Below are 27879 nucleotides of genomic sequence, written 5' to 3'. Positions count from 1 at the left end.
CCACTAGTCACTTGTGATAGAGCTATATTGATGTAGCTTACCAGAGTTTTCATTTTCATAGGATAGCGAACATCAGCACCATGACATGTGTTTAGATCCCAGAATAATAGTGTAACTCCACCGAGATTGGTTGTATATGTCATCCACACAGATATCGATGAGTTGATCTATATTTTGAAAATTGACAAAGAAATATTACTGATGAGTAGCTCAATGGAATTTCTCGAAAAGTCGGAGGAAACCATAGTTACTAAATATTATAAATGTAAACGAAACTAAAACTTTAACTAGGGACTAACTAGCCTTTGATTCGCGCCTGTATGGCTGTTTTTATTATTGTTATATGTGCCTAATCTTTGTGAATGTACTCAACTTGATTGTTCTTATTTGTGTTGTTGATGGTTACAATAATTTTAAGATTTGAATATCTTTTCAATGTGTTTAGTTTCTAAACTTTTTAAGTTATGATTTTTATACGTTTTTTGCAATCCGTAAAGTTTCTAAACTTTCTAAATATTAAAAAAGTCCTAGCAAAAAAATGCAAAATGTTATTATTTTAGTAGGGCTGAGCAAATAAACCGAACCCGAAAACCCGAACCGAATCCGATCCGATAAAAATGAATCTGAACCGATCCGAACCCGACGTAAATACCGAATGAGTCTTGTTTTGTGATATTTCGGGTTATGGGTATTATCCGAACCGAACCCGAATCTAAATAGATATCCGATAGAACCCAAAACATTCAAAACCTCGAAAAGATCTTGTACCAAAGATGATCTCAATTCCTAATATGTATCCAAAATATACTAAGAAATATTGAACATCTAAAATACTTATCTATTACATGAAGGTTGGTGGTTCTATTACATAAAGGTTAATGGTTAAAGATAGCCGTTGAATCTTGAAGTATTTAGATTTTGATTTTGTTTTCGTTAAACAATGTTTTTCATGAGAACTTGGTTTTCGTTTTATGCTTTTATTTATTTGGTTTCTTTTTATCAGTAAATATGTTTACTTTTCGTTTGATTTTGAATAATCACGGTTGATGTTCCTTATTTTTGAATCGATTTTACTTAAGTTTTGGTTACAAAATAGGTACAAATCAGGTATTTTAAAACTGAAGAACCGATTTTACTCATGTTTTGGTTATAAAATAGGTAAAAATCAGGTACTTTTAAACCGAAAAACCGATTGGGACCCGAACCCGAAAGTATATTGGGTTGTACCGGTTCTTTGAAGATTTACTAACTCCGACCTAAACCCGATAGAACCCGAACCGGTCCCGAACCGAACTTTCATATAATCCGAATAGGGCTTATTTTGATAAACCCGAAAAACTGAAACCCGATTGGATAAAACCGAAACTCGATTGGGACCCCGAATGCCCAGGCCTATATTTTAGTATATTTTATAGTTTTATTAAATTTAAAGATGGTTATTTTGATCAGAAACATGTATAAAATGTAAATTTGATTTTATGATTATTTTAAGTCATTTTCGTATATTTAAAAATTGGCCAAATAACAAAAAAATATATCAAAATAATATCGTTTTAGTTTGTTAACGATTGACTAATTTCTGTTAGATCAATATTAATTTATGCATATTTTAATAAGTTTAAGTATTTTTTGATTTATAATTGAGTTGAGTTTGTATTTGGCCTGAATATTTGTTCGGGGTCTATTTGGTAAATTAACAGGTTGAAATAGGCGCATTACCCACGTAAGGAGCGAAGTTAAGGAACAATTAGATATTCAGGAAGGAAGATATTCTGGCCCATGAAGGACCCATTTTATATATCATTTCGGTCGGAGCATACTTGATATCCCGAATAGGACAAATGAAGAGAAGACAGCATGGTGGACCCGACCCCGGACAGCAACAAGAACAAAGTCAATAATTTTACAACTCTTTTTCTCTATGCTTTCTTCGTCGCCGTCAGATTCAACTGTAAGTTATATCTTCTTCTTCTTGTTCTTCGTTCCTCCCAGAGAGATCTCAGTTGCTGAAACCTGTCCGAATGATCTTTGATTGAAGTACTTTTTTTTGTCTAGATTAGGGGATTCATGAGTTGAATGAATCTTAGAGAAGAGTATGTTTGATTGTGGCACAAATGGAGTCAAATCTCAAGTAATCAGTGGCCATCGTGAGAAGTTCATCAGGTATACATTTATATATATATATATATATGGCTAACCCTCTTTTTGTTTCTTTCTATTAATGAACCTAAAAAGCAGTTTCTTGTTTTTCTTGATCAGGTTAGAGAGTATGGACTCAAGGTACTCGCAGAGCTCCGACAATACAGGCCTAAACAAATGCACATTAAACATACAAGCACCCAAACGTTTCGCTCAAGGAAGCAAAACATCATCCGGATCTTTCAAGAAAGGCTTCAGAAAAGGCTCCGAGGGGCTCTGGTCCATAGGAAGATCCATTGGACTCGGCGTCTCGCGCGCTGTCTTTCCAGAGGATCTCAAGGTATCAGAGAAGAAGATATTCGATCCTCAAGACAAGTTTCTCTTGCTCTGCAACAAGCTCTTCGTTGCTTCCTGCATTCTAGCTGTTTCAGTGGACCCGCTCTTCTTGTATCTTCCCTTTATAAACGATAAAGCGAAGTGCATTGGTATAGACAGGAAGCTGGCGATCGTAGCGACGACGTTGAGGACGGTTATTGATTCTTTTTACCTATTTCACATGGCTTTGAGGTTTAGAACAGCGTACGTTGCTCCTTCTTCAAGGGTTTTTGGGAGAGGAGAGCTTGTGATTGATCCTAAACAGATAGCTAAGCGGTATCTTCGACAGTACTTCATCATTGATTTGCTTTCTGTTCTTCCTCTTCCACAGGTATAACCCCAAGCTTCTCTCAGTTTCAAGATTTACTTTGTTGATGTTTACTTTTTCTACATCTTTTTCAGATTACAGTTTGGAGATTCTTATACACTTCTAAGGGTGCTAATGTTCTGGCGACGAAGCAGGCACTTCGGTATATAGTGTTAGTTCAGTACATTCCGCGTTTTGTTAGGATGTATCCTTTAAGTTCAGAGCTGAAGAGAACAGCAGGAGTGTTTGCTGAAACTGCTTGGGCTGGTGCTGCTTACTACTTGCTACTCTACATGCTTGCTAGTCATGTCAGTAACATTTCTTTTATCCTTTTGTTACCACTGTTTTGTTTCTTATAAGTGTATGTGGTTGCAGATTGTTGGGGCTTTGTGGTACTTGCTTGCCTTAGAACGCAATAACGACTGCTGGAGTAAGGCTTGCGTCAAGAAAGACAACTGTACCAGAAACTTTTTGTTTTGCGGTAACCAAAACATGGAAGGTTATGCTGCTTGGTACACTGCGAAAAGTTCGGTTCTTCAGGAAATGTGTCCTGTCAATGTCACTGAAGGGGAAGAACCTCCTTTTGATTTTGGAATCTACTCGAGAGCTCTCTCCTCTGGCATTGTCTCGTCTAAGAAGTTTGTCTCAAAGTACTTCTTCTGTTTGTGGTGGGGATTACAGAATCTTAGGTAGTGATGAGAAGACAAAACAAACAAAAACATTCAGCTTTTGAGTCTCTTTTTAGTAATCATGTCATGTGTTGTTGTCAAAATTGCAGTACACTTGGTCAAGGGCTTGAAACTAGCACATACCCTGGAGAGGTTATATTCTCCATAGCACTTGCTATTGCTGGTCTCCTACTCTTTGCCCTTCTCATTGGTAACATGCAGGTACTAAAAAACAACAAGAGCTTGTTCGGTTTTTATGTATTATGAAGAAACAATGTTCTAGAAATTGTTAGGTGGTAACTAAACACTTTGTAGAGTACTAGCGACTAAGCGGATGATTCGGGGCCTAGGCAAGATCCATGCGTTAACGAATTATTGATTTATTATATATATTTTTTACATTTATATAAGATTTTAGCTTTTGAATTTAATTATAAAATTGTTTTGATGAATTATCAAAATTAGATATACAAACCCCAAAGAATAGACAAATTTGTGAATTTGTGCCAACATTATTGCTCTTAACAGATTCAGATTTAGATCGATTTAAACATATTTTAACCCATTTATAATAGTTTAAACTCATTTGAATCGTATAAATTTTATTTTAAGAAAATCAACCAAAGTGCTGCCTTAGGTGGGTGTCTAGGTGTCCTCTAAGCCTATTTAGAACCATGTGAAGAAACATGTAATGATGTTGGTGTTTCTGTGGACAGACTTATCTTCAATCGCTTACTATCCGGTTAGAAGAAATGCGAGTCAAAAGACGCGACTCAGAACAGTGGATGCATCACCGAATGCTTCCACCAGAACTGCGGGAACGTGTCAGAAGATATGACCAGTACAAGTGGTTAGAGACGCGTGGAGTTGATGAAGAGAACATTGTTTCCAACCTCCCAAAGGATCTAAGAAGAGACATCAAACGTCATCTCTGTCTAGCCTTAGTCCGAAGAGTAAGTCTCCTCCTCTCTTATCAACTCACTCCATTTGAAACATCTTGTTTGAAAACTGAACGTCTCTTAGGTTCCATTGTTTGATAACATGGACGAGAGGCTGCTAGATGCAATCTGCATGAGGCTCAAGCCGTGTCTATACACTGAGAAGTCTTTCTTGGTGCGTGAGGGAGATCCTGTGAACGAGATGCTCTTCATAATCCGTGGTCGGCTCGAGAGTGTGACCACTGATGGCGGGAGGAGTGGATTCTACAACCGTAGTTTACTTAAAGAAGGAGACTTCTGCGGGGACGAGCTTTTGACATGGGCGCTTGATCCCAAATCAGGCTCTAACTTACCGTCCTCGACGAGAACCGTCAAGGCCTTGACAGAAGTAGAAGCCTTCGCTTTGATAGCTGATGAGCTTAAGTTTGTGGCAAGCCAGTTCAGGAGGTTACATAGCAGACAAGTGCAACACACTTTCAGATTCTATTCGCAGCAGTGGAGGACTTGGGCCGCTTGCTTTATCCAAGCTGCATGGAGACGGTACACAAAGAGGAAGAAACTGGAACAACTTAGAAAAGAAGAGGAAGAGGAAGAGGAGGAGTCTGCTGCGAGGCTTATTGCAGGAGGTAGTCCTTATAGCATCAGAGCGACGTTCTTGGCTTCAAAGTTTGCTGCCAATGCGCTTCGTAGTGTTCACAAGAACAGGATTAGGAAGTCTAATTTGGCACCACCATCAACTAAAGAGCTGGTTAAGTTTCAGAAACCTCCAGAACCAGATTTCTCTGCTGATTGCTGAAGAAGATCTTTGGCTTTATATTGATATACTATTCTTCTTCTTTTTTTACTTGTACACAATATCTAAGAACACATCAACTTAAAAGATTCATTTTTCTGTTATAGAAAAATACTTAGTTGGGTGTTTTATAAGTGTTTGTTAACACACCCAAATACTGTAATATAAAGAATAATATGTTATTTGCCTTTTTTTTTCTTTTTTAATTAAGACATGTGAATTATATTCCACAGAAATTGTTTTTGAAAGTTATTTATCCAATGACAAAGTTGAGGTGGTGTATTTTTAATGCAAATGCAGATTGAACTTTGGTAGATATACTTCCACCAAATCATTATTCACCTCAAATTTTTTTAATATATGGCATTTATGCTAATAATAATTATTATGTTTATGTTTATTTAACCTATTCAGTCGGAAAAAAAAAAAATTTCACTTGATCCAGTTTACTTGAATGATTCAATTTTTTGTAATAAAAAGTTACAGGTGTGAGTTCCTCAGGAAAATTGAAACTGCATGTCTCCCCTTGTCATTTTCTGCCTCATTTTGCTCTCTCGCAAATTTGTCTTACAGCATCTTCAACAAATCTTATTGTGAGGTTTTTGTCTCTTCAACAAATTCTTTAACTTTTAAATTTTGAAGAACTGAAAAGTGATCATTGAAATTTCAATACGGGCAATTGTCAATAATAGCATTTTTTGAAGTTTATGTCTCAAAAATGACACTAAAAAAAGAAAGTCACAAAAATGATATTCATTAAAGGGTAAAATATACCTAATACCCTTAGTTTAAAATTAAATAAACAAATAAAAATAAATAAAATAAAAATAAAAAAAAATGAAAAAAAAGAATTTTTTTTATAATTTTTTTTTTAAATATGTTTTTTGAAATATTTTTTTTCAAATTTTCTTTTTATAATTTAAAAATACTTTTTGAAACTGTTTTTAAAATTTTTATTTTTATTTTAGTATTTATTTTTTATTTTATAAAATTTTAAACCCTAATTCTAAAATCCCACCCCTTAACTCTAAACCCTAAGATTTGGATTAATTAACCCAAGGGGTATAAGTGTATATTTACCTCTTTAATAAAACATATTTTTGTGACTTTAAACCTTGAATGCTACTTTAGGAACAAAAACTTGGTTTGGTACTATCATAGTCTTTTTCTCTTTCAATATGCAAAACCTCTGTTTACTGTTCATTTAGTTACTATAATAATATAACTTACATGTAATTCTACTAATGTCGATTTGTGTTTTGGAATTGCCATTCTCGTCTCTTAACAACCATCCAATACCACAAGTTTCAGAGTCTACATACCATAAAAGTATCTACAATGCACTCCAGTTTATCTACTCCCGTTTATCTACTGTAAGAGGGAAGATAGACCATTGTGTAATCGGTTGAGGTTATTTTAATCCTTTTAATCGGGTTTTGTCTTGTTTTCAAGCTACTATTTTGCATTTCAGTTAATCTGGTGAAGGATGAGATCACTACTATTTTTAGTTTTCATTTTACATTTTCATGAAAATTTCATTTACATTCAAATCTTAGAGCAGCCCCATTAGAGGTTTTAGACAGGTTCATGGGCTCAGTATCATAGGGCCGGACCATTAAAAATAAAGATTAAATGGGTTATTTCTCGCGACCCGCCCCTTACGAGTGACCCCGTCCGATACGGGTTCACACCACGTGTCGCGAATTGATTGGAGACGCGGCGTCGACGTCACGCGGTGGAAAGGGGAGAGAGATTCATTTCTCTCTTTTGTCTCGAAAACTCTAGGGTTTCTTCCTCCCGGCGAAACCCCGTGCGACGACGATCTCTGTCCCTATTTCTCGAATTTGCTCCATCGATTCGACGAGTTATTGTCTCCTCTACTAACAGAGGTGGGTCTCGACTGGAATCTCCTTTATATTGATGTCGTTTTGGTTTCGAAATCGACTTAGGGGAAATTTCAATTTTTTTTTTTACGATTTAGGGTTCGAAATCGAGAAGGGTTTTGATTTAATGCTGTATTACCTCGTCTAGGGGTTCGATTTATAGTTTTAAGGTTCGATTCTCGCGGATTGGAAATCGAAAAGGGTTTTTCGAGTTAGGGTTCAAAATAGAATTTGGGGGTTTCGATAAGTGGGTTTAGATCTTGTACTGGGTTCGATTCACGGTTTTGACTACTTTTGTCTCAATCGATTCACGGTTTTGATTATTTTTGATTCAATAGAAAAGGGTTAATCAATTTCATTTCTCTGTTTCAGATGGATCCCTCAGACGAGATAACAGATTTTAAGAGGAAGCAGGAGTTCATCGACCACCTGTACAACGTTGCCGATTCGTCATATGGGATGCCGACAAGCTGTCCGTGTGGTGGTAGAATCATCGACGAGGTTCGGGTGAAGGAGGAGTACGACACGCGTCCCGGGAAGCGCTTCTTCAGCTGCATAAACTACGAGGTAACCCACATCATTCGCATTCCCTTCATTAATCTCACATGTCTTATTATGTTGTCTAAATTTTCTAGTTAAATATGTTGTCTGACTGATGTTTCCGTGGTTTAACCAAGGCTGATGGGTTGCATTACCGTCAGCCTTGGGTTATAGGTGTCCAGGAGGAGATGGTACGCATGCGTGAGCGTGTGGATGAGGCTGTTGAGATCATCAAATGTGTGCCCATTCTCACTAAACAGATCGAGAGTCTTGAGGTTTGTGAACACTTTTTATCTCTTTGGGTGATCATCAAATTTGAGATCATCAAATTTGTGAACACTTTTTACGTTTTTATGAGTTACAAGTTTTCTTTATCTCTTATGTAGGCACAGGTTAAGAGGCTCACATTGCTGCTTGATAAGCTCACCGGTGACGTCTATAACCTCACAGTCCAGGCGGCTGCTCTGGAGAAGGCCTGTTTCGACTGAAACAGAACAGGTAAACTTTCAAACTAAACTAAAGTAGAACTTAACTAGGAACTTGAGTAGGAACTGTTTCCGTGTAGAGTAGGAACTGAGACTTAACTAGGAACTCGAGTAGGAACTGTTTCCGTGTGGTTACTTGCTTCCTCTGGTTGAACTGAGACTTAACTTGTTCATTAAATATCTAGAGTAGGGAGTGTAGTAGTACTTCATTAAATATCTAGTACTAGTTTGGTTCCGCTGGCTGTGTCTTAAACGTTTTAGAGTTTTTTAGAATTGATTTGATGTGTAATGAATGTCTGTGAACAAGTTGTTGTCTAATTAAGTGTAATGAATGTTTGGTAGTTAGGAAACCACACGTAACTCAAACGCAAGTAGTTCTTTAAAAAATACATAATCCTTTTTAAAACTTCTAACAAACAACAAAACACAACCCCAAACCAAAATGGATACGTTTTCACAAAGTTCTCCCGGTTTTGTGAACCTATTATCTTCCCAGTCCAGTAAAACCGTAGAAGTAGGGTCGTCTGAGGTTCCTAAACCGGCTGGTGAAAGGAGAAAGTGGACGACTCAAGAAGACATTATCCTCATCAGTGCCTGGTTAAACACAAGCAAAGATCCCATAGTTAGTAACCAGCAGAAACTAGGGTCGTTTTGGAGAAGAATAGAGGATTACTTTAATGCAAGCGCTCAGCTAGGTGGCTTTCTACCTAGAGAGTGGAGTCAGTGTAAGCAGAGGTGGGGAAGGGTGAATGAACAAGTGTGTAAATTTGTGGGAAGCTATGAGGCAGCATTGAAGGAGCAATCAAGTGGGCAGAACGAGAACGATGTCATGAAGTCAGCTCATGACATCTTCTTTAACGACCACCAGGCGAAGTTTGCACTTGAACACGCGTGGAGGGAGCTGAGGTATGATCAGAAGTGGAGATCGAACTCTATATCAAGAGATGGTGGAAAGGCGAAAATGAAGGAAGCTGCGGAGACGGTGCCTGACTCGGATGAGGCTAGGCCTCCTGGCGTTAAGGCTTGCAAAGCAGCCAAACGCAAGAAGCCTGGCAATGAAGCTGCATTTGATCGCCTGGAGATCATTCTAGAGAAGAAACAGAATATTTCGAAACAGAAAATACTTGATCGTCTCCTCTCTAAGAACATAGCTACTCTAACTGAAGCTGAGGTCGCTTTGAAGGACAAACTTGTTTCTGAGATGCTTTAGGTTGTTTAGTTGAAAATTTCTTGAACTCTTTGTTTGCTTCTTTACTTGCTTTGATAATTTTACAACTGCTTTTGTTGACTGGAAACTTATATTCTTCTGTGTTATTTTGCAGGTGAAAGGATCTGTGGGGCCGTTGGTCACGGGCATATGGGAGATAAAGTCTGGACTTGATGGGTTTTGTAGGTGTCACGGGTATTGTAGTAGTAGTAGTTCACGGGTTGTTCATGTAGTTGTAGTACTACATGTATCTTTTGGGTCGCAGCAGGTCAGTGTTTGTACTAGACACTAGTGATGAACTTGGTGTCACGGATTGTAATATGAAGTGTAGTATTTTGTTTGTCTCTACACTTCACGGGACTTGTAAAAGTTTGTTATAAAAAGGACAAGTATTTCTCTTCTCTCTAACATGTGTTTATGTTCTCTTCTCTCAAATGCCAAAGCATAGTTCTCTTCTCTGTATCTACAAATCATAGTTCTCTCAAGGTCGATACCCCTCCATCTTGTTCTCTCAAACCATCCGCCTTACTCTTGTTCTCTCAAACCAGCTGCCTCACTCTTGTTCTGTCGAACCAGCCAACCACTAGACACTCGCCGACTACAAAATCGAGTGACCAAGTAAAATCTAAAATTCTTTGTTTTGTTATCTATAGTCTGTAATTAATGTTCCACATATAAGTTATAATTAAAAACGAAAAAATGAAATTCCAAGATTTATTGAAAAAAAAAAATTAATGTTCCACATATAAGTTATAATTAAAAACGAAAATATGACATTCCAAGATTTATTTTTTTTTTTTAAATTAATGTTATAATTAAAAACGAAAATATGATATTCCAAGAGATATTTAAAATAAAATTTAATGTTCCACATATAAGTTATAATTAAAAACGAATATATGATATTCGTAGAGATATTTAAAATATTTGTTTTTTTCAGTTATGACATCCTCAGAGTCAGATGGCGTTGATGAAGCCTTTGAAGATATGTTTGACGAAGAATTTGATAATATCATCGACTCCCTACTAGATGTTCAAACCAACAAGCCCAAAAAAAGAGCTTATATTGAAAGAGATCGGGAACAAGGACACATTCAACTATGGAACGACTATTTCCACGAAAATCCCACTTACCCGCCGGTGATGTTTAGGCGGCGTTTTCGAATGAACAAACCCTTGTTCCTCCGCATTGTTGATCGCCTTACTACTGAAGTTCCATACTTTCAGCAAAGAAGAAATGCTCACGGCAGGTACGGCCTATCACCACTTCAAAAATGTACTGCAGCTATACGTATGCTCGCATATGGTCAATCTGGAGATACGTATGACGAATATCTTCGACTTGGTGAAAGTACTGCACTTTTATGTTTAGAACATTTCACTAATGGGATAGTACAATTGTTTGGAGTTGAGTATCTAAGAACACCAACACCGGAAGATCTTCAACGATTACTCGACATTGGCGAGAAGCGCGGGTTTCCCGGGATGATAGGCAGCATTGATTGTATGCATTGGCAGTGGAAGAACTGTCCAACGGCTTGGAGAGGCCAATACACCCGTGGTTCAGGAAAACCAACAATTGTCTTAGAGGCTGTGGCATCAGAAGATCTTTGGATATGGCACGCATTTTTCGGATTACCAGGTACCCTCAACGATATCAATGTTCTTGATCGGTCACCAGTTTTTGATGATATACTGCAAGGTCGAGCCCCTAAAGTTAAATTCAAGGTCAACAACCACACTTACCGTATGGCGTACTACCTTACTGACGGAATTTATCCGAATTGGTCAACATTTATCCAATCCATCCCACTTCCTCAAGGTCCTAAAGCTGAGCTATTTGCCCAACGTCAAGAATCCACCAGAAAAGATGTCGAACGTGCTTTCGGGGTTTTGCAATCGAGGTTTGCAATAGTTAAAAACCCTGCTCTACTATGGGACAAGGAAAAGATAGGGAAAATTATGAGAACTTGTGTCATATTGCACAATATGATAGTGGAGGACGAACGAGACGGATACAGTCTTACTGATACATCTGAGTTCGAGTCAGGAGAGTCAAGCAGAGGTTCGAAGGTCAAAACGAGAGAAAGTTTGCATGCACATAATATGCTAGGCATGCGCCATGAACTTCGGGATTCAGGAAAACATGATAGGTTGAAAGCTGATTTAGTTGAAAATGTATGGCAAAAATTCGGTAATGAATAATCTTTCTATGTTCATCAATTATCAATGTAATGAATAAAATTTTATAAATTATTATATTTTATTCATGTATTAAAAAAAAAATCAAAACTAAATTTTTTTAAAAAAATTATTATTTTAATTCCTATGAATCCCTTCTTCGGGTTCACTAATGGAGAAGTACAAAATCAAGAAGTTCATCACTATTCATGGTCCCACCATAAATATATTAAAAAATTGGTATGAACCCCAAAGGGGGTTCACCAATGTAGATGCTCTTACACTATCTAATAGAAGTTAGAACGAACTTACACATCTGTTTGTGTTTTGGAATTTCTATCATATTTATTCATATCCGTCATAAGGATAATATAGTCTCCGTTACCAAATATGATAAATCCTTTTCGTGGGCACGTGCGAGCATAAAGGCTCGCCTGCTCAGTCGGGCTAACGTTTACTATTTTCACCTCTTTTTCAATATTTAAAGTTTAAACTTCTATCGATTTTACCAAAGAAAAACACTGAATTTGGTGATGTATCACTTTTCAAAAGTATTAGACAACTAATTGTCTTATATTTATATCCAGAAGCAATACTGATATATCCTAGTCCACACGACAAATCATCTTTTATTTTTAAAATTTATATATGATCATTGTTTGTATATGCAATAACGTATGTGCAAAATAAACGTTGTATATATGAATGCTTTTTTGTTTTGTGTTCAAGTTCATTGTATAGTATGATTTCTCACCGTATTGCATGTATCAAAACCGTATATACGATTGCATTTATGTTAAAAATATATATGTATACGACTGCATTTTATCATATTTTAAAAATATGGTTACAAAGGCGTATATAATATGAGCATGCACGCAAATCAAATAAGGTTGAAGAAGAAAGAGAGGGAGTAAGAAAGAATGATATCAAATGGGGAAATTGCAGAAGAATAAACGCACTCCGACGAAGATTTGCCGACTGTCTCTTATCTTTCTTTCTTTTTTTACTTTTACACTTTTACTTTTACCTTTTACTTTTGCATGTACTTTATTTTACTTTGAAATATTTTTGCGGATATTTTAGAATTCCAAAGCCAAAACGCGAGTGTTGCTTGTGGGGTGAGCTTTACTTCACGCACTTCTATAAAAATATCAGCTGATGGGGTTTTGTGTATATAGCTTTAAAGCTTTTTAATCTCATTTCTGTTGTTCTCCCTTTTTGCGAGTGTGAGAACTGTGAATCAAAATCTCTTGCTAGTTGCTACTATGGATGATATGTTTAGTTTTTTTTTTTAATTTCAATATGCAAATCTTTTAAATTTTCGAGATTTGACCTACAAATTTGTTCCAATGAAAAATTTGATTTGAGCATTACAAATTTTTAGATTAAATAACATCTAAGTTTTTCTAAAGTAATGGTGATTTGGTGATGAAAAGCATGTGTATATGGTATATTTCGTGGATCTGTTTCACACTAAAAATATTTCAATTACATTTGGTGAATCAAAGTGGGACGCCATAAACTCATTACGAACTCTTAATTAATCAGCTAATTTACTTATAAATTATATTGGAAGGTTAATCGGAGAGTTTAGGCCTGATCACACTTAATTAACAAACAAAAAAGTATTCTAAGTAGATTCTTAAACCACATAATATTTATAGACACTTATAAGAATATTTCATAAATTCAAAAGTCTTTTAGTCTCTTAAAAACTTTTTCAAATCAATAGTTCTTTAATTTATTTTTAATAAATAAAAATTATATAAAATTATAAATTATTTTCAAGTTTCAACAGGGAAATTTTTGTTTCAAGAAAATTACAAATATTAGAACTTAACATTTTAAGATATTAGTATTTTGCACTATTTTTCCAATAGTATTTTGCACTCTAATTTCGGATTATGCTGTTAATTTCAAACTCAATTAGGAGACGAATCATGTAGAGATAAATAATTTGTAGGCATATACAATTATATTAGCATGAACATTTTGCAATGGGCATGTTATTATGCATGTTTCATTACGTGAATTCAAATACATATAATGTATTATTGTTAAAAAAAAGTACGTCATATCTCAGAATCATTAGATGATATCCAATATGGCTGATGCTTTTAGTCTCACTTAATTATCAATAATTCAATATAATGTTCTCTATGATGGATACACTTCAGTGGGTTATGTAGCTGCTACTATAGGAATGTACGTCGCATATGCCATTAATGCATGTTTAATAAAGTTGTCATGAAATCTCTATGCTTCACACTTCAGCTAATTCTATGTGAATGTTATATGTCACATGAGGATAAATGGTGTGTTACTACAACTTTTTTTGTGGTCAAGATGTTGCTATGAACTTATGACTACCGAAATGTTTTCTACAAGAAACAACTCGTATTAAATTTGTTTTATGAAAATTTTCTGAATTCAAGGTGATAATTATATGTGTATGTATACCTCTAAACCATAAATAATGACGTTAAACAGCATATATTTTCGTATACCTGATGGTATAAATGATAATGGATCGAACTAAAGTGTTGTTTCCCATTAACTTCGAATGTGCTAGATTCGATTCTTCTTTTCATCGAATTTCTGCAGAAGAAGAGTACTTATTCAATTAAAAGCAGAAAGAACAAGTCAGGCGGACGAACACTATAAGATACAAATGTGTAGAACACGAATTTGAAGCATATATCATTGGTGTAATTTGTGTTTGTGAGAATATTGGCCCACATGATATAGATTAGATATTTTTATTCTTTTCTAAGTGGTTCAGAAAATAATATTAGCATGCTTTTGTAAAAAGAGAGGCAAACATCAACGTTTTAATTCGGCCACTTTAAAATTTATGTGGCGCAAATTATTGAGCAATATGATTCTGCTTCTGAATAATCGACTATTATATATGACAGATTTCAACTATTATATATGACAGGTTTCAACTTATAGTAATAAATAATCGACTATTGTACTCCATGCATATAATTTTAAATATCGTTTATTTATTTTTGCATAAATTCACAAAGTATTAATTTGTATTATATATTTAAATAGTAAGCTATCTATTTATTTAAAACAATGTAGTAAAACTCAAAAAACTCATTTTTTTCTAAATCAACAATTTAACTAAATTAAGCATATAATACAATAAAAATAATGCAACAGCCACTTTTTCTTAAACATATACTGTTTGAATGATATTTTAACTAAATTATATACATACTATGAAATGGAAGAGTTAGATATTCTTCTTACTAATAAATTTGGTAATATTAACGGGAGAATAACTTATTCATGGCTCAACTTAGCTCAAATGCGACAATTAATATATGAACTCAAATACCATTATATACGTATTTTAACTAGACTGTTTTCACATTTATATTCTTAAATTAGATTTTTGGTATATCTATTTTGAGAAAATCAAATGATGAGGTGAATCAGCTGCCACTTCAAATAAAACAATTCAAACTGCTGAATTATCGACAACTTCAGTTATTACGTTGTTAATAACTAGAAACAAAAATCTATATAATCTAATAAATTTATAGTTTCAGTAATCTTAGTAAAATATAAGTTTATATATAAATCGCATTTCTTATACTTTGATTACTACTGTTAAAAGTTATTTTTATCTGTCATCATTAATAAAGCACAATAAAAAAAAGTACTCAAAATTTGATACAAATTCGTTGAGCCAGGCAATACATGTCTAAAACCAAATATCATAATGATATAGAGTTAGAGGATTCACCGAAAGGTACATACGGTACGGAGGTTGGATCACAACTATACTAGATCCGAAACAAACCTTCACCACTAAATTAAGAGAAACTGATTTCAATGTTGGTTTATCTGGATTCGAACATGAATAACAACGATCTTTTTTGCTAACGGAAAACATTTATTGTGTAATATGGACCAAACATGTGACCGGGTGATTGTGGTCGAGTGGTAAGGAGACGGGACTGAGACACCAACATGTTTCAGGTTCGATCCACCTGCTGCGCGAAACTAAGTCACAATTATCCTGGTCACCCAACACGGATATGGGCCCATGCTTTAGGGCCCATTTGAATACCCGGAGAGAGGGTCTATCCGTGGGCTGCACCTCCCCTTGGGGATTAGTCTGGGCCTCTCCATGGGCCTGGGATACCCCCAGGTTAATCAAAAAAAAAAAAAAAAAAAATATGGATTATTGGTATATACACACTAACTAGGTAAATTTTTTATATTTATTTTACCAACTTACATGTATATTTATCCAAAAAAAATTACAATGTATATTAAATATTAATCGTAGTTTTTGTTTGCTCATAATTACTATCAGAGGGCTTCCAGCGAAGGGGATGGCGATTTCCAGATCTGATTGATCTCGACGGCGCTCCATTTTCAACACGTTCCCGACAGCTTATTCTCCGGCACAAGGGAGACTATCCACACTCCTTGTGGCCTCTTTGGATTCGCAGCAACGGAAGAGGAAGGTTACTGACGTATCCCCCACGAAACACACTATCATCTCTGATCGTATACGTCAACATACTCTTTGGTGTGTTTGACTGATCTCTACCATACGATCAATATTCTTTCGGTGGTGCTTCTGATAAATCTTAGCCTTTGCTGAGATCTCAAGTGGTCATAATTCAATACTCAGTCCTTGCTGAGCCTCCGACCAAGCCGTAGAGACGGTATCATGGGATCATCGTTTCGTATGAAGTCGTCGCATCATGCGGATATCAAAGGCAAGGGGATCTTGTATGAAGATGATGATGCACCAATAAAGTTGGTGGATCGAGATGATTCTTTTGTCATCAAGGAGCTTGGCTTGACCTTGATCGGGAAGGTTCTAAACCCGAAGAAGCAGAACGTCGAGAAGCTACTTCAGACGATGCCTGCACAATGGGGCCTGGCAGAGAGAATCACGGCTAATGACCTAGGGAACGGGAAGTTTTTGTTTAATTTTTCGAACGTGGAGGATCTTAACTACGTCATGGCGAAGAGGCCTTTCCATTATAACTTTTGTATGTTTGTGCTGGTTCGTTGGGAGCCAATCGTCCATGACGACTACCCGTGGATCATCCCTTTTTGGGTTCAGTTGATCGGGTTCCCTCTCCATCTGTGGACAGACACGAACCTCAAGAACATAGGTCGTCGAATTGGTCATGTTGATACTATTGAGCTTACGGAAGGACGTATGCTTATTGATGTTGACACACGACGGCCTTTGAAGTTTTCCCGAAAGGTTGAATATGAAGGAGATGAGGTCACGATAGAGATTAAGTATGATAAGCTCTTCAAGCATTGCAACATTTGTGGTCTGCTCTCACATGAGAAAGGGTATTGTCCCTCCATCGAGGTCACACAACCCTCACTGGAGCGATCAGATGTTTTCAATCGCGTGCAGTTACCTGTTCGACAAAGTGCTCGTGATACTCACGGTAATGACCGTAACTATCATCAGTCTTTGCTGATGAAAAGGGAGATGTATACTCGCAATTCGCAAGAGTATGAGGCCAGACCGGATCTGCGTAATAGGCTAGGCGAGAGTAACAACAACTACTCCCGTTCTTGGGGGAAGGATCGAAGGGAAAGAGGTCACGCGGGTAGGATCATCAGGCGCAAAGATGAGTTCAAGAGGAGCGACAGGTATGGTGGTGGACGTGCTCGTACGGGGCCGTATGATCGCAATGACGGACGGTCGTGGCGGGTTAAACCACAACTTAATAATGCAACAGATTCTGATCAGAATGGTAATGGAGTGGCTAACAAGAGGAATGAGATTGTTCCATATGAACACCTCTTAGGCGCGGGATCTCATGATCCGTTGAACTCTGGTGGTGATCTCTCGAGTCGGGAGGAAAATAAAGAGGACACATCTGGTACTAGGAAGCTGGCTAGTGCAATTGTCACTCCGTCGCGTGTGAGATCTTCAGAAAATGTGACAGTTCGGGGCAGGGTTGACGAAGTAGCAGATGCAAGGCTTCTCACGTTTTCTCCACAAGCAAAAGGCACCGTGGATGACCAGATTATCGGAGCCTTAAGTGACATGGACCTTGTCGATCAACAGGATAGCGGCTTAATGGATACGGATGCTAATGAGGATGATCTATTGGGCGATGAGCTCATGGAGATGGAGGGAGACGCGCTATTGAACGCTGAGCGTGATACTATTGATGGAAAAAAGAAGGCGAAGCACAAGAGACTCGGCATCAGGAGAAGTGCCCCGTTGGGTAGTTCAAGTCGTAAGTTTGAGATCCTCCGTCGGGGCTCTCCAAGTAAAAGAACGGCTCGGTCTGGTTCACTTGCATCAGAGAGAGTTGATAAGTCGGGCCGATACCGGTCAGGCACAAAAAAAGAGTCACACGGGTCCAAAGGGGATGGTTCGATGAGGTCCAAAACCTCATCCCACCGTTATCAATGAGGACACTCAGTTGGAACTGTCGAGGGATTGGAAACGACCTCACAGTTCGACGCCTTACGAAGATGTGTCGGAAGCATCACCCAGGACTTGTGTTTCTGTCTGAGACGAAGAACAGGAGGCCATTGTTGCAAAACATACAGGCCGACTTAGGATTTGATCATTTGTTTACCGTTGAGCCACTTGGTCTTAGCGGAGGTTTAGCTCTTTTGTTTATGGATGAATTTCAAGTTAATGTTTTATTTTCAAATAACAGAATGATTGACATTGAAGCAGTCATTGATGGAATAAAAGTCTTTATGACGTTTGTTTATGGAGACCCTGTTTTAGAACGTAGGGAACAAGTATGGGAACGTCTTACGCGTTTCTCAACCACACGAAATGGACCTTGGTTCATGATAGGTGATTTTAATGAGATAACGGATCACAGCGAGAAAGAGGGAGGGAGAAAGCGATCTGATAGCTCTTTCTTACCTTTCAAACAGATGTTAAGCCACTGTGGAATGCTGGAATTTCCATTTACGGGGAATAAGCTTTCATGGGTGGGGAAAAGATCAAGAGGAATAACTGTTAGATGCAGATTGGATAGAGCGGTGGGTAATGAGGATTGGCATGAAAAGTTCCCCCACACCGCGACTAAGTACCTTAGGCTGTGGGGATCGGATCATCGTCCGATCCTTGCGGATATTCTCGCAAAGCCAGTCAGGAAAAAGAAAAAATTTAAATTTGATAAGCGGTGGATGGATAATGAGGAACTAAGGAATGTCATTTTGGAGGGTTGGAAGTCAGAGGATTTGCCACCGGATGCGAATATAATGGAGCATATTGCTAGCTGTAGGAAAGCACTGAGTCAATGGAGGAGACAAAACAATGTGAATTCGGCAAAGCAAGTTGAGGAGCTAAAGGAGAAGGTGGAGGGGCTGTATTTGGATGATGATGCCACTACAGAGGAAATATCTGAAGCTCTGAAGGAACTATCAGCTGCTCTTAAGGCAGAAGAGATGTTTTGGAGACAGAAAAGTAGGGTTCTTTGGTTAAGAGAGGGCGATAGGAATTCAAAATATTTTCATGCGCTGGTGAAGCAAAGAAGAGCAAGGAATAGGATAACGCAACTCCTGGATGAGAATGGAAATATAGTGGAGGATGAGGAGGGGCTAGTAGCCATTGCTACTAGTTATTTTAGGCAAATATTTGAATCCTCAGACCCAGAGGATATAGCGGAGGCATTATCAGAGGTTCCAACAACGATCACAGGATCAATAAATGCCGACCTCACAGCCCCTGTAACTGAATGGGAGGTAAAATTAGCATTATTCGCTATGCATCCAGAAAAAGCCCCAGGACCAGATGGAATGACAGCTATCTTTTATCAAAAGTTCTGGGATATTGTCAAAGATGATTTAACTCGTATGGTTAATCAATTCCTTTTTGACGGAACAATGGCACAGGGCCTTAATGATACGAATATTTGTTTAATCCCTAAGACGACAAAGCCGAATGAGATGACAAAATTTAGACCTATTAGTCTATGTAATGTCAGCTACAAGATAATATCTAAGGTCTTATGCCAAAGATTGAAGAAAGTTCTCCCTCAGAGAATATCAGAGACCCAGTCAGCCTTCGTTGCTGGTAGACAGATCACGGATAATATCATGATAGCTCAGGAGATGTTCCATGCTCTGAGAACCAAGCCGGGAGGAAGGGTTAAACGGATGGCCATAAAGACTGATATGAGTAAAGCATATGATAGGATGGAATGGTCATTCATTGAAGCAGTCATGCGAAAGATGGGCTTTTCCGAGATGTGGATTGATTGGATCATGCGTTGCATTACTTCGGTCAAGTATAAAGTCCTCATGAATGGTGAACCAAGGGGAAACATAGTCCCAGGGAGAGGTTTACGACAAGGAGATCCTTTGTCTCCTTTCATATTTATTCTATGCACGGAAGCGCTCGTTAGCCTTCTTAATCAAGCAGAGAATCGAGGGAAGATAACAGGGATGAGAGCTGCTCGCGCTTGTCCCTCGGTATCCCACCTTCTCTTTGCTGATGATAGCCTTTTCTTCTGTAAGGCGGAGCCCCGTGAATGTGAAGAAGTTATGAAAGTAGTAAGGAAATATGAGAAAGCATCAGGTCAACGCATTAACTTTGACAAATCCTCATTACTCTTTGGTAAAAGGGTTCCAGCTAATGTTAGGCAGCAGATAAAGGACACTCTTGGTATACAAAATGAAGGTGGGATGGGCTCATATCTCGGAATCCCAGAGGATATTAGTGGCTCAAAGTGCAAATTATTTGCCTTCCTCAAGGAAAAGCTTCTACATAGAGTGAATGGCTGGACGGGTAGATGGTTATCTAAGGGTGGGAAGGAGGTTTTGATTAAATCGATACTGTTAGCTCTCCCGACCTATGTCATGTCCAGCTTTCTGCTTCCGTTGGAGATATGTGAAAACCTAGCAAGTGCCATTGCACAGTTCTGGTGGAGCTCGAATCCTCCGAAAAGAGGAGTGCACTGGGCAAAATGGGAAAAGATGTGTGCGCCTAGAGAAGAGGGAGGAATTGGTTTCCGTATGATCCATGAATTTAATCTAGCTCTTCTAGCAAAGCAGCTATGGCGACTTGTGCAATTTCCGGATTCACTAGTCGCGAGAGTTCTCCGAGGAAGATATTACCGTCTCAGCTCGCCGTTGCGAATGGGTAATGTAGATACTCCATCCTATGTATGGACAAGTATATCTGCCGCGAGGAAGTTATTGCTTCTGGGAATTAGGAGTAAGGTGCACTCAGGGTACGAGATTAATGTGTGGGAAGATCCTTGGATCCCTACGATGCCAGCTAGGCCGGCGAGAGCCCGAGTTCCAGCAGTGAATCCTAAGATGCTTGTAAGCAGCCTTATTAATCCGGTTACCAAAGAGTGGGAAACCCGACTACTGGAGCAATACGTAGCTCAAGAAGACATCTCGATGATTCAGAGTTTGGCCATTAGTCCTACTCATCGACGAGCCACACAAAGACTGGACAATACACTGTCAAATCGGGATATTGGGTTGCGACAAACTTGATGAGAGAGGAAGAGGAGTTAGAAGTTCTACAGCCGAGCATCAAAAAACTTCAAGCCTTTGCTTGGAAGGTGAACGCGCCACAAAAGATCCGCCATCTTATATGGCAACTAATATCTGGACAGATAGCCGTAACAAGAAATCTGGTACGACGCAACATGAGATGTGACAATTATTGCCCAAGATGTGGAGCGCCAGAAGATACTGTCACTCATGCTATCTTTGAGTGTCCACCGGCCTTACAAGCATGGGAGTTATCATCAACACCATCGAGCTCTGAAATCTTTCCTGTGTCGAGTATTTATGCTAATATGGACTTCCTCTTTTGGAGGAAGAATGGTATTCTGGAGCCAGAAGAGGACAGGGACCCTTATCCTTGGATAATTTGGTATATCTGGAAAGGTAGGAATGATAAGTTGTTTAGAGGCATAGACAGAGATCCATTGGAGCTAGTCAGGTATGCAGAGAGTGAGTGCCAAGCTTGGTACGATGCAAGAGACTCTGTGCCGGTTGTGCCAAATGTACAGACTATTGAAGAACCACAAGTCTTATGCTTGGGGAATATCTGCATGGTGGATGGTTCATGGACTTCCACAGCTCAATTTAGTGGAACAGGATGGGTCTGGAAGGATGCAATGGGGAAGATACAACTCATGGGGTCAAAGAATTTACGTAGGAGGGAGACATCGTTACACTCGGAACTGGAAGCTTTAAAGTGGGCAATGGAGAGCATGATACAACACTCGACTTGTCAAGAGTTTGGGACGGACTGCAAGGATCTGATAGCAATGATGGAGCAGCCACAAGATTGGCCCAACTTCTCAACTGAGCTGGAAAACATTCAAACTCTTCGGTTGTGTTTTTCAGACTTCAAGATAACCTATATTCCGAGGAGGCAGAACGAGATTGCGGATGCGCTAGCTAGAAATGCACGTTCTTTTCATAGATCATTATGTTTTATTGGTTGTTCTATTCCGGTCTGGCTTCCCAGACCACCTCAAGTTTGAGTAATAGAAGAGCCGTTTGATGTCAAAAAAAAAAAAAAAATTACTATCAGAATATTATATGGAAAAAAGACTAAGCAACAAAAACAAGGAAAAGGATAAAAGAAGCGTTACGTAATGATCACTGAAAATACGTGAGAAGGAAAATAGGGAGATTGGTTGCATAGCATATTGCTCATGACCTCATCTTCATCTCCCAAAATGGGCAATTCTGGTCCATCTATGATTTTCTGTTTGAACTGTCCTTCTGAAGCTTAGCAAACAATCAAACTATAATCTTAATTAAGCTTATAGTAATTATTTGATGAGGGACGTAGGAAACGAGTGAAAAGCAATCTTAATAACAACGAAACAAAGTGTCAATCACGCTACCACCATTGGTTATGTGTTTCTTCTTTATGTGTTCATTCTTCTACGTTATTGTCATTCAAAAAAAAAACTCAATAAATTTGATGTATTACATGATCGACTGGTTTAGAATATTACATGTTTTGTAATTTTTAATCAATACTCAACTTTTAAAAAGTAGAGAGCAACACGTGACAAGAAAGGATAACTAGAATCATAGAAAAAATTGTAAAGCTGAATTATTAGTGTGTTAAGTTTTTGAGAAGGGGCCATAGTGCACTCAACGATATTAAATGGTCAACAAAGGAAGAACACAAAAAGTATAGGGACTTCTCAGAGAAAATGTAACATCACAAATCACACCACATCAGGCAAGCCAAAAGTAAACCTCTTTCCGTATTCCACCATTTTAAAAAATTTCTTTTACTTTGTTTCACATTTCATTTATATTCTATAAATAAAAATGCAATTACCATGATTATTTCTTTCTTTTTTAAATAGAAATTATATTTATCTTTCCCAAAAGGGCATCCAGTGAATACAACAGAATCCGGTTAACCGGAAAAGCGTAAGCTCTAGGTTACATGCTTCTGGCTAAACAAACATAAAAAAGGTTACAGTAACAAAATTATAGTGAAACTATGGGAGAAAATAAGAACAAGACAAAAGGAAAGGTGGTAGAGCAAATCAGTCTCGTACCCCCACTGCCACTTGTATAGTACCGTGTTACTAGTGGTGGTAGCATTAGTACACTACACAAGTCTATTCTTATTTTGTTTTATTTTTCTTTCTCGAAACAAAAGATATATTGTTCATAATATTGAGCTATCTTACGAAGACAATCATTTAAAAAATGCATTAGAATCACATATACTAGATTTAATGGTAGCTATACTAGATTTAATGGTAGCTACACTAGCTATTCTATCAGGACATTTTCAGTCGCACTTTTTTTTTCACTCTAAAATAAAGTTTAGAATAAAATGTTTTTAATAATATTCTATTTTTTCACCAAAATAGATTAATCCAAATATAGAGTAACTTATTTTTTTTTGTTCATCACTTTATTTTCTACTCTAAAATAGAGTACTATTGAAGTAAACTCAAACTCTATTATAGAATTACTCTAATTTATAGTTGAAAATAGAGTAAACCATTAGAGATAATCTTAATATTATTAACACGTATAAATTTTTCATTAAAGTTTTAAAAATATTACAAAATAAAGATATTAATAAACTGTTATTCTGAATTTTTAAAATAATAACTATTTATATCAGAGTATAGCATATAATAAAATTTGATGTCAGTTTGAAATATCCAAAATTAAGTATACATATCTTTAAATTTACTCTTACATATTTAAGAGATTCAGAAAATAAGGTTAAGAATCTTCCATTTCCATTGGTACTCTTAGGTAAGAGTAAAATCTAAATAATAAAAGAAAAACATAATCCCACCCCTATTGGCGAATGATATAGAGTTGAAACCCTATATACTTACAAAATATCAAAATCCAAATCTTTAACAAATTTTAGATTTCTTTCGTAGTAAATTGTTTAAAGAAGGATGTCAAACTGAGAGTATACTTCTTTCTCATGTACTCATATTAAATTGTGTATGAGCTCCGTTTATTATGTTTACTCTCTCTTTGTGTTTGGTTGTGTGTGCGGTCCGATATTCATAATTGTTAGTGTAGTTTAAGTACTCATATGATTCGAATCCAACAAAAAAACATAACCTTACTAATGACCAATTCTATTTAAAACTATGATCTTTTTTTGTTTTGGGTTTTCAGAAAACAAAACAAAAGAATAATATTTTCAGTAACGTACCCAATTAAGAATAATGCTCTATTTTATCTTTTTAAATTTCAAACAGGGAACAAAAGAAAACTGATTCTCCATGCTTATGATTCTATTCCCATCATAAAGTTGATAAAAATGTAATTTTTTTTAAAAAAAAAGACTAAACCTTTCTTATGTTCTCATCCCATCTCTGATCTCTTCCCCTAATTTGCCACCCTTATTTATGTGTGGAACAAGTTTTCACAAAATTGGCATTAAAACAAAAAAAGAAGAGAAACTGAACAAAAGTAAAATCACACACCAATACGGGTCCGTATCAGCTTTCCAACCTCATTCTCCCCTCCCCCCCACACTAAACCACTACACAACCTTCTCTCTCTCTACAAATCCAGAAAAAAAATGCTCTCTGGTTTAAAACCTGTTTCTGTGTGTTGATTATCTCTCCTTACAATTCATACATAATTCAGTGCGAGCCAGAGACAAAGAAAGTTTTTTTAAAACAAAACCCAAGAAAAAGAAAGAAAAGCATTCTTCTTTCTTCTTTGTTGCTTTTGCTTTATCTCTCTTTTGTGGGCACAAAAAACATCAAAAACAAAGTTTCTGTTCTTCAGTTTTGTTGCTGTTTTGTTTTTGTCTTTCCTTCTCCTTGTGGTAAACCTTTGATGGCGGCTATGAAGAAAGATCCTTACTTTCTCGTCTCTTTCGTCTCCTTCTTGTTACTCTGTCTCTCCACTTGCTCTCTCTCTTCTCAGCCCAGAAACCCTGAAGGTAGCACAAAAAAAAAGATTTTTTTTAAAAAAAATTTTAATTTTCTTTGGGTGTCTGAAAGCTTCAAAATTTATGTTTTTTTTGGTTGACAGTGGAAGCTCTGATAAACATAAAGAACGAATTACACGACCCTCATGGTGTTTTGAACAACTGGGATGAGTTCTCTGTTGATCCTTGTAGCTGGACCATGATCACTTGTTCTCCCGACAACCTCGTTACTATCCTGTAAGTGTTTTTTTTTTTAATCTCTCTCTCCGACAGACATTAATCTTCTTCTTCTATCTCCAATGGCAGAGGAGTTCCAAGCCAGTCTCTTTCTGGTACTTTATCAGCCTCCATCGCAAACCTCACTAACCTCCATCAAGTGTAAGACTGCGACACCCTTCTCTCTTTGTTTGTTTCTTCACAACAATACAAAATAAAGTTTGGAACTTTTGTTTGTTTCTCCAACCTCGATTCCAGTTTTATGCTGATGGGTTTTTGTTTTTTGTTGTTGTGAAGGTTATTACAGAACAATAACATCTCCGGCAACATCCCACCGGAGCTCTGTTCTCTACCAAAGTTACAGACTTTGGATCTTTCCAATAACCGGTTTTCAGGCGAAATTCCCGGTTCGGTTAACCAGCTGACTAGTCTCCTATATCTGTAAGTCTTTGCAAAATTTTAATAATCAAGAGCTTGTCCTCTTACTTAACCTCGTACGTGCTGTTTTGTTTTTGGTGTAATGATTTATTTTTAGGAGGTTGAACAACAACTCATTATCTGGGCCCTTTCCTGCTTCTCTCTCTCAAATCCCTCACCTCTCTTTCTTGTGAGTATATACAGTTTTTTTTTTTAATTTGGTTTAATTTTTACCTTTCTTTGACTCCTGTTCTTGATGTTTTGTTCAGAGACTTGTCTTATAACAATCTGAGAGGTCCTGTTCCTAAGTTTCCTGTAAAGACAATCAAGTAAGAGTTTGTTTTTCAATTGTTCATTATAAGCATTTCAACACACTTGTTGGTCTTGACTTATTTAAATTGATTTTATTGTAGTATTGCTGGGAATCCATTGATTTGTAGAAGCAGCCCACCTGAGATTTGTTCAGGATCAATCAATCCAAGCCCTTTCTCTGTCTCTTTAAGCTCCTCCTCTGGTAAAAATCTTGGTCTCTCTTCTCCTTTGGTTTATTACATTTTTTCATGAGTCTTTAACCATTTGTGATTTTTGTAGGACGCAAGACCAACGTATTAGCAGTTGCGCTTGGTGTAAGCCTCGCCTTTGCTGTTAGTGTGATCCTCTCCCTCGCCTTCATTTGGTACAGAAAGAAACAAAGACGCCTTATGATCCTCCGCATAAGTGGTTAGTTAGTGAACTCAGACCTTGTGTCTTTTTCATTTGTTGTCCAAAGTCAAAACTTGTGTGTGTTGTTGTTTGTGCAGACAAGCAAGAGGAAGGGTTACTAGGATTAGGGAATCTAAAAAGCTTCAGTTTCAGAGAACTCCATGTAGCTACGGATGGTTTTAGCTCCAAACACATACTCGGTGCAGGCGGGTTTGGTAACGTCTACAGAGGAAAGCTTGGGGACGGAACCATGGTTGCAGTGAAACGTTTGAAAGATGTGAACGGAACCTCAGGGAACTCTCAGTTCCGCACCGAGCTTGAGATGATCAGCTTAGCTGTTCACAGGAACTTGCTTCGGTTAATCGGTTACTGCGTCAGTTCTAGCGAAAGGCTTCTTGTCTACCCTTACATGTCCAATGGCAGCGTCGCCTCTAGGCTTAAAGGTAACTCATAGAACTCATTTAAGTCACACGAGACTGAATCACTTTTTAACTGATGTTTGTTTTACTGTTACAGCTAAGCCTGCGTTGGATTGGAACACAAGGAAGAAGATAGCCATAGGAGCTGCGAGAGGTTTGTTCTATCTACACGAGCAGTGTGATCCAAAGATCATTCACCGTGATGTCAAGGCGGCGAATGTGCTTCTAGACGAGTTTTTTGAAGCTGTCGTTGGAGATTTTGGGCTTGCCAAGCTGCTCAACCACGAGGACTCGCATGTGACAACCGCGGTTAGAGGCACGGTCGGTCACATTGCGCCTGAGTATCTCTCAACAGGTCAGTCATCTGAGAAAACAGATGTCTTTGGGTTCGGTATACTCTTGCTAGAGCTCATCACAGGGATGAGAGCTCTCGAGTTTGGCAAAACCGTTAGCCAGAAAGGAGCTATGCTTGAATGGGTGAAGAAGCTGCACAAAGAGATGAAAGTAGAGGAGCTTGTGGACCGGGAACTTGGGACAACGTACGATAGAATAGAAGTTGGAGAGATGCTGCAAGTGGCTTTACTCTGCACTCAGTTCCTTCCAGCGCATAGGCCGAAGATGTCTGAAGTGGTTCAGATGCTTGAAGGAGATGGATTAGCTGAGAGATGGGCTGCTTCACATAACCATTCACATTTCTACCATGCCAACATGTCTTACAGAAGTATTACCTCTACTGATGTTAATGGAGACAACCAAACCAAACATCTGTTTGGATCCTCAGGGTTTGATGATGAAGATGACAATCATGCCTTAGATTCTTTCGCCATGGAACTCTCTGGTCCTAGGTAGAGAAAGAAAGATATCCCCCATGAGTTTAAATTTTTTTGGAGATGATATAGACATGTAAATTGTATGAAAATTTGAGATTATGGGGTCTAATGTTTACTATTTTGGATGTAGATATTATTTATTTTGGAAGGTGTTTTTCTTTGTTTTTTTTCTGTTTTTGGTGTTTGTCTCTCTCAAACTCATTAAGACTTATTTTGAGAATGTTTGTTATGGTCACATATGTCTTTGAAGCTTGTTGTGGTCCAGTGAAAGCAATGTTTGGTCAAACTGTGCCCTTATGTGGTATCTGCACAACAGGTTAATGATGTTCTGACTTGTACTTCTGTTTGTTTTTTGTTTTATTAGTTTTTCAGTTTCA

General features: G+C 37.5%; 5 protein-coding genes across 5 annotated transcripts; all 5 read left to right on the top strand.

Moving 5' to 3' along the window:
- The first annotated feature begins 1903 nt into the window (after positions 1 to 1903).
- On the top strand, positions 1904 to 5450 carry LOC103864509 (probable cyclic nucleotide-gated ion channel 6). The gene is made up of 7 exons (XM_009142262.3): positions 1904 to 2163; positions 2260 to 2845; positions 2917 to 3129; positions 3197 to 3510; positions 3600 to 3711; positions 4206 to 4442; positions 4513 to 5450. Exons 1-7 carry the CDS (start codon positions 2096 to 2098, stop codon positions 5221 to 5223), a joined length of 2241 nt encoding a protein of 746 aa, XP_009140510.2. The 5' UTR covers positions 1904 to 2095; the 3' UTR covers positions 5224 to 5450.
- A 1967-nt stretch (positions 5451 to 7417) lies between these two features.
- Positions 7418 to 15691, top strand: LOC103864633. The gene is made up of 3 exons (XM_033289587.1): positions 7418 to 7670; positions 7781 to 7918; positions 8030 to 15691. Exons 1-3 carry the CDS (start codon positions 7476 to 7478, stop codon positions 8129 to 8131), a joined length of 435 nt encoding a protein of 144 aa, XP_033145478.1. The 5' UTR covers positions 7418 to 7475; the 3' UTR covers positions 8132 to 15691.
- LOC103837481 (glutathione S-transferase T3-like) lies at positions 8571 to 9627 on the top strand. The gene is made up of 2 exons (XM_033289371.1): positions 8571 to 9320; positions 9451 to 9627. Exons 1-2 carry the CDS (start codon positions 8571 to 8573, stop codon positions 9625 to 9627), a joined length of 927 nt encoding a protein of 308 aa, XP_033145262.1.
- On the top strand, positions 10278 to 11540 carry LOC117133357. The gene is made up of 2 exons (XM_033289370.1): positions 10278 to 10896; positions 11017 to 11540. The coding sequence occupies exons 1-2, from the start codon at positions 10278 to 10280 to the stop codon at positions 11538 to 11540; spliced, it is 1143 nt and encodes a 380-aa protein (XP_033145261.1).
- Positions 15692 to 24358: 8667 nt separating the features above from the next.
- On the top strand, positions 24359 to 27766 carry LOC103864508 (probable LRR receptor-like serine/threonine-protein kinase At2g23950). The gene is made up of 10 exons (XM_009142261.3): positions 24359 to 24930; positions 25023 to 25155; positions 25225 to 25296; positions 25432 to 25575; positions 25670 to 25741; positions 25821 to 25880; positions 25965 to 26065; positions 26143 to 26271; positions 26352 to 26696; positions 26770 to 27766. Exons 1-10 carry the CDS (start codon positions 24825 to 24827, stop codon positions 27519 to 27521), a joined length of 1914 nt encoding a protein of 637 aa, XP_009140509.1. The 5' UTR covers positions 24359 to 24824; the 3' UTR covers positions 27522 to 27766.
- Positions 27767 to 27879: the final 113 nt, after the last annotated feature.

This window comes from Brassica rapa, chromosome A04 (genome assembly GCF_000309985.2).
Source record: "Brassica rapa cultivar Chiifu-401-42 chromosome A04, CAAS_Brap_v3.01, whole genome shotgun sequence".
Taxonomy (NCBI): Eukaryota; Viridiplantae; Streptophyta; class Magnoliopsida; order Brassicales; family Brassicaceae; genus Brassica; species Brassica rapa.
The sequence above is the reverse complement of the archived record's forward strand: the minus strand, read 5'-3'. Positions and strand labels throughout refer to the sequence as shown.